This window comes from Lepidochelys kempii, chromosome 10 (assembly GCF_965140285.1).
Source record: "Lepidochelys kempii isolate rLepKem1 chromosome 10, rLepKem1.hap1, whole genome shotgun sequence".
Taxonomy (NCBI): Eukaryota; Metazoa; Chordata; order Testudines; family Cheloniidae; genus Lepidochelys; species Lepidochelys kempii.
The window spans coordinates 81,148,778-81,164,308 of record NC_136389.1 but is presented as its reverse complement, the minus strand read 5'-3'; the positions used below and the strand labels follow the sequence as shown (position 1 = coordinate 81,164,308).

Sequence of the window (15,531 nt, the reverse complement as noted above, 5' to 3'; positions counted from 1 at the left end):
TCCCCAGTGTGAGCTCGATGGCTGGATTAAAACGGTTGGTGGGACGGATCCTGCCTGTAGGCCACAGTTTTCCTACCCCTGGAATAGATATTGCATTTAGCTCAGCTTTAGCCACACTAATAACTGCTACTAAAATAGCAGTCTAAGAAGATCATAGTTCAACATCAAAGCTATTCGGTCAAGCTTTCCACAGAAAAGAGAAAGTACATTACAAAAACATGAAGGGTGCAAAGTAAGGCACTCGGGAAATTAGAAAGTTATGATGGCTTGTGCAACTTTAACTCAGCCCCTTGTAAGTAAACCTTTTTCTATCATCACATGCTATTTTTAACATCCCAGATCCCTGCCTCATTCAGAGCACAAGATGGATGGTGCTCAGTGAATGAAACAGCTGGTTGGTATTTCTTCTCATATTTATTGTTAAGCGTATGGCCCGACTTCATTTATCGTACACATCCAAATCCTGCACTGAATAAGGATTTCTTATTTAATAAATCTTTCCAGAGTGATCATCAACGTATTAGCTGTTTGACTCTCTCACATTAATGAATTTATCCTCACAACATCCCTATTACACATATACAGAACTGAGGCACAGAGAAATGAAGTGACTAGCGCAAGATCACACAGGAAGACTGTGGCAGAGAGAGGAACAGAACTCAGACCTCCTGGGTTTCTGTTGCCACAAGTCCATTCATCCTCTTACAGTAAGCTCCTGTCACATTCACCTTACACTGTGATTAAGACAATGATGCTCTGGACTTAAACCAATTCACCACACTACACTACTCAGGTGCAATCACAAAGTGACAGTCCTGAAGAAGATAAAAAGCATACCATCATAGGCACACGGGGACAAATAAAGATAGCACAAGAAATCTTCACATTGTCATTTCCTGCTCGAGTCCTTCACTTCGTGACTTGACCATTTTTATAATGCATTTTGTATTAAATAAATACCATGAACTTTTTTATATTCAATTAGTTCCTTTTGAGTCCTGCCTCATTCCCAAACACCTTCACTAACCTGTAAGACACAGCACTGCCTATTAAACTTTCCTAAGATACACACGCATGTACAAAAATAGAAAGTTAGCATGCCACTAAAAGATTACAAAAACCAGTGTGCATGCATAAAGTACATACTCCTATAGTTTTGATAAATCACTAGTTTTAACTAGAGCACCAGAAGTCCCCAAATCAGATGTGCCTAACTGCCAAATTTCAAAGTTTCTACCATTACCAATGTGCTTGAGCTGTTTAAAATAAAAAGTATTTTTTTTCTTTCACCCATTTCTCCAAAACTGCTGAACAATTGACTCTAAACTGAGAAAAGTCTCTCAAATTTCATCCAGAAAATGCTTTAAAAAAAGGAATGATGTTACAAGCAATTGAAAATAACCCCTTAGAATGAAAACACTTATGCAATGTCAACTATAGCGGTCCCTATCCGAAATGCCTGCAACAAAAACTGAAATTGTAGCCTCTTCTGATAGCTCACAAAAAGCTATCAGCAAGATGCTCCAGCAGATTAATTGAAGAGATGCTGCCAGGCCAACCTAGGTTCCAAGGTTTTACAAAATCTAGGATAAAGAGTGTTTTGTTTTTATTCCAATTCAAAGTTCTAGAATTAAACTTTCCTCTGCAGCACTTCCAAAAAAATAACAGAATCATGGAGTGCTACAAAAGCACAGTTAGAGGGCAAGCAGAGATTCAGGTTCAGCCCATTTTTCAAAGTGCTCAAGAATCTACATGCATACTCAAGTAGTCCTGAAAACCGCTATTTCTCATTAGAGGCTGGGATAGAGCTGCTGGTACAAATTTGGGGTCATTTCACCAAAGGATTCCTGAAATACAGTGCATAGGGAGGACCAGTCAGTAAACTTTTCCCATCCATATAACATTTTTGCACATTTCTGTGGCACAGACTATGGTACTGATCTGGACAAAACTGAGATTACCCAACTGAATTTGATCTCAGTACCTTGTGTGACAGAATGGGATAGGTCTCCATCAAACTGGGAACTCCATTTTGTTTTGTGATTTCCACTTTTGTACGATCTCCCATTTTGTGTGCTAACTGCCATTTTGCATTCAGTGTTCAAAAGTCAAGGTCAGTCTATTCCAGACACTGCCCTACCACAGAAGAATGTTGGACACCCCAATGAGGATCACCAATGAGAGTATCCTCAAGAGCCAGCAACTGATTCTACATTGGCCCATCTCAGGGGACAATGGATTTCTTGACACGGGACTCTCTTGGCTGGGATTGGAATTACCCACTGTACGTACGTGACTAAAGGGGATCAGAGACTGTTTTTTTTTTAAGGAGGGGTATGCTTTTTGAGAAGAGGGCCCATTCACCACCTCAGAAGATGGGGCTGAAAGAAAAGAGAGCAGGAAGGGACCTGCAATGCTGACCAGACCTTAGACTCTCAGGGGGAGAGATCAGATTAAGGGGTTGGGATGAAGAAAGAGACACGGCTCAGGACTACAGCGCTCTGCCCCACTCTAATGGTGGCCGGGCCTACTGGAGGCCTAACAAACATGGGTCTTTAACTCCAGCAGCAGAGTCGCATGGTTTTAGACCCAGAGGTTCTAGCTTTGCTCCCCACTGCTGACAACTCACCCATGGCCCATCACAAATGCATTATGAGGCTGGAGCATCCTGAACCAGGTGCAGTGCACTGTATCAACCATGAAAAGGAGCCCAATTCATAACACACGTATGTGGGCCAGGTCTATATTAGGTCAATACACACATTCTTCAACGGGATAGCTAACAAGTTAAAGCCCTAGCCATGACAGGACAGGCTGTAGTTTTACCGCGGTAATATTGGTTGAGTTGAAGTATCACCTCGATTAGCTACAGTGAGGTAAAACTACAAGTTGCCCTACCTACACTAGGATTTTAATGTGTTGGCGAACTCACGGTTAAAAAAAAAAAAAAGAAAGAAAGACAGACAGACACCACCTTCCCCACCTCCTCCCCCCCACACCCCAGGAAGCAAACACTAGCCCTTGAACCTGAGCCCTATCCAAAGACTGAATACAAATCTGCCCTCAGCTGATTTCTGAGAATGTCTGGTATGCAGAGTACAACTCAGTCTCATTTCTGCTGGGACGGTAAAAGAGCTTCTTCAGGAAATATTGCCCGAAGTGCAGGCTATGTTATGGAGCAGCAGGTGTAACTCCCCAAATTAAGACTGAAAACTTCTCTTAAACAGAAAGGTTTGCTCGAAGTGCTCTATAATCTACACAAGTAAGATGACTGTTTTGAAAACTGGTATGCCACAACAAGGATAGACTCTGTAGTATAAAATTCAGAGTCACGTGGCCAAGAAATTCAAGAGATACAAGTATCAGAGGGGTAGCTGTGTAAGTCTGTATCCACAAAAACAACCAGGAGTCTGGTGGCACCTTAAAGACTAAGATTTATTTAGGCATAAGCTTTCGTGGGTAAAAACGTAACACCATTAATTTGGGCCTGAATAGGGACTGGGAGAGGCTGGCTCACTACAAAAGCAATTTTCCCTCTCTTGGTATTGACGCCTTCTCATCAATTATTGGGAGTGGAGCACATCCACCCTGACTGAATTGGCCTTATCATCACTGGTTCTCCACTTGTAAAGTAACTCCCTCCTCTTCATTTGCCAGTATATCTATGTCTGTATCTGTAATTTTCACTCCATGCATCTAAAGAAGTGGTTTTTTACCCACGAAATCCTATGCCCAAATAAATCTGTTAGTCTTTAAGGTGCCACCGGACTCCTCATTGTTCCTGAGATACAGGCTCCCTCCCCACCCAGAAAAAGCAAACTGCTTCTAAAATTCAGATTTATCAACTTTTTTGCATGGCTGACCTTCTTATATCAGTAGACTGACCCTGAGTTCAGCTATTCAATGGTACCAGTTTGGAAATATTTCTATAATACATTACAAAACTCTTACTATCCCTGCTTATCATGTTTGGCCCTCTACAACCTATTGTTTCTTCAAAAACTCTTTATGCATGACATGGTGGTGTGGGGGCAGTGTCCTGAGTATGACTATCTACCACATTGAAAATGACACCAGAGAAGCCAACACAGAGGACCCAGAAAGGACAAATCAGTTCTGTGACAGGAGAAGCTCACTGAACTCCTGCTATGCATGGATCAGTTCTCCTGCTAGGCATGAGGGATCAGGTCTGTGTTGGGAGCTGGGAACAGCTGGGAGTAAGTAATAGGAGTAGGTCACCACACACACCCACCCCAAACGGATATTTCCATTGATAACTGAAATTCACAGCTAGGAAAAGAAAGAAAGATATCACTTGATATCCTTAAATCAAACTTATTAGTTATTTACTTTGTATATTTTAACATTATGTTGATAGCTTTAAAACTTAAAACACAAAGTAACCTTTTGAATCTGAACATCTACTGTCATCAAATAATTGTCTGCCCCCCCAAGTTTCTGCAACTGTGAAAATGTAAATAAATAGAAAAATGCTTAAAAATAAACAGATACTATCAAAATTATTTTTAAAAATATAAAAACCAAGTTCTGCCAAGCCTAGCTATGAGTCATTTCCCCTCTCCCTCGCTGTCTCCACCTGGCGGATAAACTCCTCACATCCCATCGTGTATCATGTTCCTTCCTATTAGTGGCCCCTGCAACCTTAGTAGAAGCATGGTGGGACCAGGAGGAAGGCATACCTGACAGATAAGTGATGTGTCCAGAAATTCCCCTTGTGTACCTCAGTCATGCTCCCTTCACTACCACCACTGCCTCAGAAAACAAGGGAAATTTACTGCAAAAAAAAGCTTCATTAATGCAGAGTTAAGGTTGTTTAGCCTTGTCTCATATGTGTTAAGAACATGGAAGGTGGCTAAACTTAAACCTCTGAAAACCAGGAAGGAGAATTAAGGTAACGTCTCCCACACCACACCCCGACGCAATCTTTACTCTGCCCCAAATCATCTGTCAGAGATAACAGAACTGTGTCCTTTCAGAGCACGTAAAGGCCTAGGATGAAAGTCACATTTAGGATGGGCCAAGTGAACACAAGCTAGCTAAGCCCAACCTCCACTCAATCACTTCACTCACTCCAAACAAACCCCCGAAGACTTGCCAGAAGTTAATACCTGTTCATCCGTGGCCTAAGGGTTCCCTGAGACAACACCTTTGGCTCCCTAACTGAACCTTGTGGTACCCTCTGATGTATTCAAGCAGACTGGTAGAACCTCCCCCCAGATAAATAATTACTCCTGAGGGCATTCTATGCCAAAGTATTAAAAATTCTGCACCAAAAACTTAAAATTCTGCGCACAGTCCCATCCTCTCCTGCTACAAGCCGATCCAGCACTAGCAGCTGATCCCGGTGCAGGGCAGGAGCCAGTGACTGGGGTGTCCCAAGCCCTGAGGTGATATACCTCTCCGCCGGCTGTTCCGGGTGCCTGAAATGATGTACCTGCACCACTAGAGAATGATGCATGACTGCTCTTGCAGCTTCCCTTTGATTCCCTGTAAGAAAGCCATTTTTCTGCGGGGAAGCAAAGAAATCTGTGGGTGATATGAATTCTGCATACGTGTAATGGTGCAAAATTCCCCCAGGAGTAAACAATGCAGAACAGAAGATGCACAGCTGTACCTGAATGTTAGTGCAAATGTCGAGCTGGGGTGGGCACAGAATATGCAAGTATTAGAACAGAATGAAACTCTTTACAGTCCCATACCTAGAGGAACGTCAGCTTCTGGAGGAGACAGTGGACCCATTCTAGCAGCCTTGAAATTCTTCAGACATTTACAGGACTCTTTCATGCATTCTTAGATTTTAATGCTAAGAGGCTTAGGTTTTAGAGCCAATCATCTAATCAGACCTCTTGCATAGCAGCCCAGAAAACAGGTAACCCGGCTTCCTCTATCGGCTCTTCTCACTTAGCAAGCTGCTGTATCTTGCCCTGCCACAACAATTCTTGAATCAACAGAGCTACATCTAACACAACGAGGATTAGCAAGAGCATATGAAGAGGAACACAGACCTAGAAATGAGTCAGTCACAACATAGAACATGGCTGATTTTGCTAGGAATAGGGCAGGTTTGATTGGTCCAAGTTCTTATTGCCAGGTCAAGGGGGACAGAGTGAAAGTTCTGTGGAGACATGCCATGGAATATATTGCCTTAAACTGTATTTTTTGTTTTCAAAGGTTTAAGTTTAGCATTCTGTGTGTTCTGAGAAAGCACTAGACAACCTTAACTCTGCATTAATCAAGTTTTTTGGCAGTCATTATATTTAAGCACGAGAGCCAAAAAAGACTAATTTTTGTTGCCTGATGAAGACAACAAATTCCAAAAGTAGACAATTGTTGAGAGTTGTATTTTTAAAAAATTCTTTCACTTTTAACAACCAAAGAAGTTAACAAAGAAAATCTACTTTTTAAAGATACGATTTTTAAATTTTTCCTTTTCAGGAACCATTTACACTGAGAAGAATTAGTTTTACCATGTGAAATTTGTACATAAGTGAACATTTTCCCTCTGAAAATGTTCTCAGTATTATTTAGATGATATAGTGTTGCAATAGTGACAGAGCAATAAACAGTACAATCCATGAGAGAATCAACAGAGGCAAATCCTGAGTTTTATCAAGAGGATTCTTTAGAGTTCAGCTGTGCAAGCACATGTCAAAGTAGCCAGCCAAACAACGCACTTCCCCAAAAGCAAAGTTTCTCTTTGGTTAAAATTCAGATGTATCTACAAAAATCAGAATCAAGGTTCCTACTCACAACGAACAGCAGTAGTTCAGGCATTTGAGGTATAAAAGGTGTAGCAGGTACGCAGTAGCACCCTTATGAGACAAAGCCACATTTACACTCTGCATCAGCCTTGTAGTTCTCCTAAGGTCTTGATTTCCTTCTACACACCAAGATATAAAGGAGCCTTGAATCAGAAAGGCACCTTAATGTCTTCATTGGAGCCACAGCACCCGAAGCACAGCAGTAACAGCCGGAAGAGAGAGAAAGGCATTTCTGATACAAGCTTAAGTGCAGAAAAAAATTCTGCCTACAAACAGAACCAAAAGGGCTGACCACCAATATTTTGAGGTGAAAGGAAAGAAGAGCGCTGAACCTACTTCAGTCACAAACGCTCTGGGATCTTAGGTGATCTCAACGTCCAGAGTGCTTTCTCCTCCCCCACAAAATAACTCTTTTAAAGTCCTTGGTTCGCAGCATGAAAAGTAGTTTCTGCTCTGGCCTCATAAGCATTATTGCAATCAACAGAGATTACAAGAGATACTTAAGGAAATGGAGAGACCAACAACTCAGAGGGAATGGAAGGGATGAGAGTATTTCAAAATAATTAAACCTCAATTGTTGAAAAGTTTGGGGGTTTGGTGCTAAGGAAAATAGTTATCAAAATGTCAGGTTCTATAGGAACAGGTTACAGGGACTAAAACAACTATGCTAAACACAGTTGTGACAAGTTTTCACCTATCTTTATGCTTCACATAAAGGTAGGTCAGAGTTCATGTCACACAAATCAAATTAAGAGACTCACAAATACCCATTTTTGCTAAGAATGAAGAGGCACAGTATCTATTTGTTGTGTATACAACCTGCTGTATGGGACACCCTTTAAAGAGATTCCCTTACGTGTCTGCCCACAACCTTTTCCCACAAATGGCCAAATAAGCTGAAACCTCTCTCTGGCCTCTAAAAATGCCAGGGAAGGGGGAAATCAACCTAGAGCAGGGGTCATCAATAGGCAGACCATGGGCCAAACCCAGACTGCCAGACGCTTTTGAACAGACTGCAACATCTTTTTATTTGTTATTGGTTTTGTATTATTTTCTCCAGAGTCTGGACCTTGACAATATCTTGACCAAGAAATTTGGACCTTGACAAAAAATAATTGATTACCCCGACCTATAGGGTAAGGCTAACAGATATCCTTTACCTATACTTTTCAAAGCAAACAAAAACAAACTTCCAATCTTTTGATAATCATATGATTTGTATTACCATAGCACCTGATATCTTGATTGTACAATCAAAAGGGAAATTAACGAGAAGTTTCATGGAAAAAATAACTCATCAGCATTTATTAAACTACTATAAATAATTATTGGCTCCTACACCTTTCCTCCTCTTTCTCTCAGAGGTCCATGAATAAAAATTCCACTCCTAACCCCTTGAACAATTTACCAAGGGTTGTGGCGGATTCTCCATCACAGGGAATTTTTTTTGAAAGGTATGCGTTAGGAACTATTTTGGGCAGCTTCTTTGGTCTCTGTTATACAGGATGTGAAGCTATATGATCACAACAGTCCCTTCTGCCCTTGGAATCTAATAATACACCTCTCTGCAAATACTTTAGAATGGCCTCTACTGAAGCATGAGCCCTTCACAAGTGTGTGCACCCTATGTGTGCATGCAACAGAATGAAATGCGGTGGGTGGACTTTTACAGCAGAAGGACGATGCACAGCAGCCCATTTTATTCATTTGATCTTTGCAGTTCCAGCGTGAGCAAAAGCTTAAAGAAAGACACCCAGTTCAAAATACATTGGAAACCATGACCAATGCTGGCAAAAGTAAGTATGAAAATAACGTGCTCTACTGACTCACAAGTGAGAAAGAAACTTAAAAGCACAGAAGTGTGCAAGGCAAAATATAAAAGGATTACGTAAAGATGCCTGTCATTAAAAAAATTCTGTACATAAAATGCTCATCCAACATTGAAATAGGTAGCTTTTGTTTTTTAGCACTGGCAATACAATTTAACTTAACAGCCATACAGCACGTCCCCTACTAGGAAACCCATATATCATTATTATTACGACCTGAAAACTATGCTACTAATGTGTCCCCATTATAACAGCTTCCCTACATGTAGCAAAAGAGTATTTCCTATTTGAATTTTTTTAAATCAGTTTGTACCCAATTTTGTGTGTTAATGCTATTATGTATTTCATTCCACCTCTTGGTTCACTTTTTTAAAAAACAGAAATTGTATCCAACAAGAAACACACCAGGGATCTGTTCAATACCCAAAGCCACTTTCTCAAAATGAGAGAGAACAAAGGAGGAAACCTCCCAGCATGCACTTTCCAAACCAGCTTCTTAGGACCACATCAAGACAGACAATACTAAAGCACAAGCTTTTCTTTTTTATTCTTTGATCCCTGTATAACAATTGATTATCCAAAACTGTGTAATGGTTACCAAAAGACTCTAGTACCAGGCAAAGATCAGAATAATCTAATTCTTCCATTCTTGAAATTGGTTAATACTGAAGGAAAGGTTTAATCACCCAAGTATACAAACTCCAATTAGAAAGAGCTTTAAATAGCATACCTTGAGATAAATTAGAATCTGCATGCAGTTGTATGGGATATGGGGGGGTGGGGGGTGTTTAAGAAAATTAACACACATCTCTTCTTAGAGTTAGGGAAGTAAAACAGACTAAAATAGACTTTCAAAAGCCGCCACGTTTCATAGAAAAGGGATGAAAACAAAATATTGGTTCAATTTATTCAGAACTTTTAATACACCAAGAAATATAGTAATCTTATGCCCAAGATCTGCAAAAGACATTTGATGTTATATGAATGTTTTCTAACAGCACAAAAATGATCAAGTCATGTAGAATATTTCAGTCCTTTTCATCTTAGGAAACAGGACATGAATGTAGGCTTTACACTTTTGTCTAAAAATTGTACCTAATTGTTACTATTACAAGTAACAGTGACTGAGAAAAACAGTTCTAATTTTTTTTTCCAATTTTACTTTAAATATTTCACAACACTATATGTATAATCGAGGTCACTGTTTTCTCTGTATAATTCTGTAGATCCTTCACACAAACAAGACAGGAAAATGTTATCTAAAGACAAAAACTGGCACTAGACGCTCAGAGGCATATACCTTGCAACTACTTGGTTGGAGTTTTGTTTTGTTTAAGTTTACTAGATTTCAAGTTGATGATAGTCCTTTAATTGGTCTGTGGATAAGAGAAGAGGACAACAATTTTGCCTGAGAAAAATAAAATGCTAAAGGAACTCAATTGTTCACTTTGTAAACAGAAATTTTACTGTGTCTTAAATTCTGATTGAGAGTTTTCATTCAAGTAAATCCCCTTTTAACTTCAAACCTAGGATGAGGAAAACTGATTTATTGGGGTATATTCTTACTTAATATATTTATTTCACCCAACTTCCAACATAACATATGACACCTTACTGTTAACACACTTCCTGTAAAGATTTGCTCCATCTAGCATTTTAAATAATAGGATTTCTCAGGAGGCTTACAACACAAGGTGTCTCCCCACTTCCCTCCACCAAACTAATGCCACCCATAATTCAGTAAACAGATCTGATATCACCTGATGTTTCTTGTTTCACAACATGCAAAGAAAAAGATGAAAAGGGAAGAATAGAGTCTGAAAAAAACGTATTTGACCTTGGCAAGTGGAAAGCTTTCCATGGCAAAGTAGGGAGCCCCTAGTCCATCAATTTGTAAAGACTATAAGATTGTGTTGGTTATAAATTACAACATTAACCCTTATGGCTACAAATATAATCTTCCAAATGTACATCTATGCAGTGTTGCCCCCTCAGGTCTGGCCTTCCTAAGCAGCATCAGGGTGAAATTAACAAGCCACTAGTCAGTTTCAGAGCTATCATTCAGAACCCTGAAGGCAGCAGTGAAACTGAAAAGAATCATCTCAATTTCTTTCTGCTGCTGGTTGGGAAAGCAATGAACTGCAGCAGCACAGGCTGGCATAGGAAAAGGCCAACAAACAGGAGAGAGAAAAAGGCAAAAATAGACACAGAAGACAAGAGATGGAGAAGAATAATGGATACAAATACAGCCCTATGCTGAGAGCAACGGGGAAGCTAGGGAAGAAAGAGTAAGAAAGTCCTCCTATCCTTTCTTTCAGCAGCTAAAACACGCCTCCCATCTCTCCACAAACACAGTCTCAGGAGGCTCTGAGATGGCAAAGGATGGGAGCGTCAAATTTATCAGACCTTTGAGGTACTGATACAAGTGACTATTCTAGTAGGAATCCCAGTCCTCTCCCCCACTTTCTTCCACCAAACTAATTCCACCTCTCACCCATCCAAAAAATATCTTGCGTATCAGTTTCTGCCTGGTAGCTGGCTGGCTGGCAAATTTTACAATCCATCGAAACCAACCAATCTCAAAAACATTCACTACTAAACATATCAACTAAGCCCATTGCTGTTAGGTTAGAGTCAGTCAGCAACATGCTCTCCTGTATTTTCTATACTAAGATGAATTAAGTAGTTAAGCAGGGAAAACAAACTTCAACATTTTATCTTTAACATTATATAGACAGCAAAATTTTTAGAAGGCTGGGGGAGGAGGAAGGGCTTCCTAAGGTCTCATGCAATATCACCAGCAAGATCTCCCTGAAAACAAGAAGCAGTGGAGGATATTAACAGGATTCATTCATCTTCAGCTGGCACAGAGAATCACCATCATCGCATACACAGACCCCAAAGGAGCTAATGACCTTCCTGAACAGGCACGGAATGTTAAAAAAACACCTCTTCACAACCTGACTATGCACACAATACCCACAATAACTTCCCTCCCCACTGTATTTTCCACTGAATGCATCCGATGAAGTGAGCTGTAGCTCATGAAAGCTTATGCTCAAATAAATTTGTTAGACTCTAAGGTGCCACAAGTACTCCTTTTCTTTTTTCACAATAACTTTATACATATAGTATATGTATTTGGCTCATGCACCCAAAAACAAGTGACATAAACCTTAGATGGACACTAAGAGGGAAAAGACAGACAGACATTTTAAGGAAAGGGAATTCCCTCAGACACATAATAAACATTACACATTATATACTCTAAAACCTCTTACTGTGGACCTCATGATGATTCATGCTGATCAGAAATATATAGGGGTTGGAGGAAAGAAAAGGGGGAAACACATACCGTAACATATAAGATTTCCATTTTGATCCTCAAAGTTAATTGCACTTTACTTTTATTTTAAAGAGTCAGCGTGAACAGCAGCTTTTGAGATAAACTTAGTTCATTTTTTGTATTATATCAAGTTGTGAGCAATGTGTTTGGTTTCTCTCTTTTGTTACTACTACAAATATCAGGTTGGATGTGTTGTACAAATAAAGTTATACTGTCTCCTCAAATCTATGATGATCTCTGTCTGAGAGGATCCACCCATACCAAGTTTGTTCATTCAGACATCAAGTATCTCATTTTAGGATTTGTTTTGAAGCAGATTTTTCAGAAATCTCTCTTGAAGGATTAGTTGCAAATATGCATTCTAATGAGACTTTAAAACTCATTTAAATAATCTCCTTTATTCAACTTATCAAACCCAGAGACAGACACATTAAGTGAGGGGACAGAGGAAAGGTTCTCTCATAAGAATGGCCACACTGGATCAGACCAATGGTCCATCTAGCTGAGCGTTCCAACAGCGGCCAATGCCAAGTGCCCCAGAAGGAATGAACAGAACAGGTAATCATCAAGTGATTCATCCCCTGTTGCCCATTCCCAGCTTCTGGCAAACCAAGGCTAGGGATGTTTCAGAGCATGGTTTTGGATCCCCGTCCATCCTGGCTAATAGCCATTGATTGACCTATCCCTCCTTGAATTTATCTAGGATGGTTTTTTTTAAAACTCTGTTAGAGTATTAGCCTTCACAACATTCTCTGGCAAAGAGTTCCACAGGTTGACTGTATGTTGTATGAAGAAATACTTCCTTTTCTGCGTTTTAAACCTGCTGCCTATTAATTTCATTTGGTGACCCCTAGTTCTTGGGTTATGAGGAGTAAACACCACCTCATTCACTTTCTCCAAGTTCTTTCCTCTCAAAGAGGGGTAACACCCACCACCTTGATTTCCTTCTATCCCCCCTTTTCTGAGAGTAATTGGGGGCTTTAATTATAAAGCAAGGGAGGCTGTCAATTCAGGGAAATTAAAGGACAGTTCCTCTTCCAGACTCATAACATACATAGCAACCCGATCCAGCAGATTCCCTCCCCCTCTTGTACTAACTAAAGCATCTCTCCATAGGGGTCCATTTAAAAACTTTGCTGAGTGCTCAGAGAGGGGGGGAAGGGTGAGCACGGAGAGGAGGATCTGTGGCACTAGCAATCCTCCTCCCTCCCCAGTGAGACACGGAAAGAGTATTTATGCCTGTATCTGTAATTTTCACTTCATACATCTGAAGAAATGGGGTTTTTTTTACCCACAAAAGCTTATGCCCAAATAAATCTGTTAATCTTTAAGGTGCTCCTCATTGCTTTTGTGGATACAGACTAACACAGCTACCCCTCTGAAACTTGAAAAAGAGAGAGGCATCCTCCTCCTGTAATCACCACTAAATCACTCATTTCTTCTCTTTAGCCTTTTTATTTGCATTCTAGCTGAGCAAACCCTCCAAGAAAATACAACCAACGGTACTACACGCCGCCACCACCACTTGTGTTTACTTCCTGAGGCAGAGCCCCATGTCAATAGCCCTTCGTACAACACTAAATAGTCTCCCTCTCCTCCCCATTGGGAGCTGGATATTTGGGGTGCAGGGATAAGCTACCTCCTTCAAACACTCTATGTATCTGGGGGGGAGTCCCAGCAGGATCATCGAACCTACGACAACACAATCCACCCCCGGCCCCCCACGCTGAGAGCATGAACCCTGGGGGCCGAGGGGACGGACATACTAATCCTAGGTGAGGGGAGCCTCAGCTTCCTGCTCATCCCAGTCCTTCGAGACCCCCACCCCGGGAAGGCTTAGGGGGCAGAACTGGCTGTGCAGCACAGCAGGGAGCACGGTCTCTGGGGCTCGGGTCTCCCCCCACCCCCGGCCGCTGCGGGGGAGGGCAGCTGCTGAGAGGGCTGGGGGGGGAGGGGTCAAAGACAGGTCCCGTGTCCGTCCCGTCCCCCCCATCTGTCCTGGCCCCCTCAGCCCCTGCTACTGCGCTGAGGGGAGGAGCAGGGCAGGTTCCCGCCACCCCTCCCGGGCGATGAGGAGAGAGGGGCATGGGGAGGCCGAGTGCAGCTGCGGGGGGAGAGGAGGGGAGGGGAGAAGCTCTGAGCTGGCCAGGGGCGAAGGACAAACACCCCCCCCCAATCTGGCTCAGCCCCTGCTGAGGAGGGGCAACCCCCCACCCCCTGAGAGAAGTGGGCTGTGGGGACAGGCGGGGGACGGGGTGCAGATGGGGGAGGGGAAGGGCAGCCCCCCCCTAGCTGCTGAGGGGAGCGGGGAGCAGCTCTAGCCAGGCGGGGTCGAAGGACCGGTCCCCCCCGCAGACTTGGCCCCTCAAGCCCCTGCTGCTGAGTGTGTGGGGGGGGGGTGCGGTGGCAGCAGCCTCCCCAGTAGCAGGCAGGGCCCGGGGGCCGCTCGCCCCCCGCCGAGCCCGGCGCTGCAGAGGGGACCGACCCCGGCGGCGCGGGCGACCCGAGCGGCGCGGGGAGGGGGGATCGCGCAGGGAATTGAAGCTGCGCTGTACCTTTAGTTCCGCACTGTCCGCCATCTTGTAACTCCGGGCGCAGGCGCAATGAACCCCGCCGGGACCCCGCCCCGCGCGCAGCGCGCTGCGTTTGAATCGCACGGCGCCATTTTGTCCCCGCCCCGCCTCCCCCGGGCGCGGCGGGGCGCCGCCTGTCTGCCCTGTAGGGGACCCCCGCGGCCGGCCTGGAGTCGGGGCCTGGCCCCGGCCCCTTACACCGCAGTGCAACAGCCCCGCATCCCGAGCCGGGGGGGGCAACGCATGTCAGACCTGGGGGGCAGAGGACACGGGGGGGGGTAGTTGATGGGGAGGGATATTGGGGGAGGAGGACAGGGCTCAATCCTGAACAGCCCTCAGGAGGGAAGCCCCACTGGGAGCGGCGGGGGGCCGTGCCTGCGGGGCAGTCAAGGTCCCGGGGCCCACCAGCGCATTACCCTGGGGGGCCGCCTGCCGCAGGTTGCCTCTCCCGTCAGTCTATGGTAGGACTGGGGCCCTACCAAATTCACACTCCATTTTGGTCAATTGCATGGCCAGAGGATTTAAAAAAAAAAAATTAATGATTTCAGCCATTTAAATCTGAAATTCCAGGGTGTTGTCATTGTCGCAGCATAGCCTGCCGCTCTGGTCCCTACACCTAGGGGCAGCCAGGGGTCTCCGCTCCGCACGCTGCCCCCACCCCCAGTGCCGCCCCTGCAGCTCCCATGGGCCGGGAGCCACAGCCAGTGGGAGCTGCAGAGGTGGTGCCTGCAGACAGGGCGGTGCGCAGAGCCGCCTGGCTGCGCCACCATGTATGAGCCGGAGAAGGGACATGCCACTGCTTCTGGAAGCCACCTGAGGTAAGTGCTGCCCAGAGCCTGAACCCTAACCTGCTGCCCCAGTCCTGATTCCCCCTCCTGCCCTCCAAAACCCTCAGTCCCAGCCCAGCGCCTGCACCCCCAGCCGGAGCCCTCGCCCCCCCTACCCACACCGGAGCACCCTCCCGCACCCTGATCTCCTCATTTCTGGCCCCACCCTCAACC

At 43.8% G+C, this 15,531-nt stretch overlaps 1 protein-coding gene across 2 annotated transcripts in view; it reads right to left on the bottom strand.

Moving 5' to 3' along the window:
• PIAS1 (protein inhibitor of activated STAT 1) overlaps positions 1-14,575 on the bottom strand; it is a 96,632-nt gene extending 82,057 nt beyond the window's left edge. Inside the window, exon 1 of one of the 2 annotated variants that reach the window (XM_073304443.2) lies at positions 14,513-14,575. In XM_073304443.2, coding sequence (XP_073160544.1) covers positions 14,513-14,536 — 24 coding nt within the window. In that variant the 5' untranslated portion in view covers positions 14,537-14,575. The remainder of the gene's footprint in view (positions 1-14,512) is intronic. The other variant, XM_073304444.2, reaches the window with a different exon arrangement.
• Between the last annotated feature and the right edge of the window lie 956 nt (positions 14,576-15,531).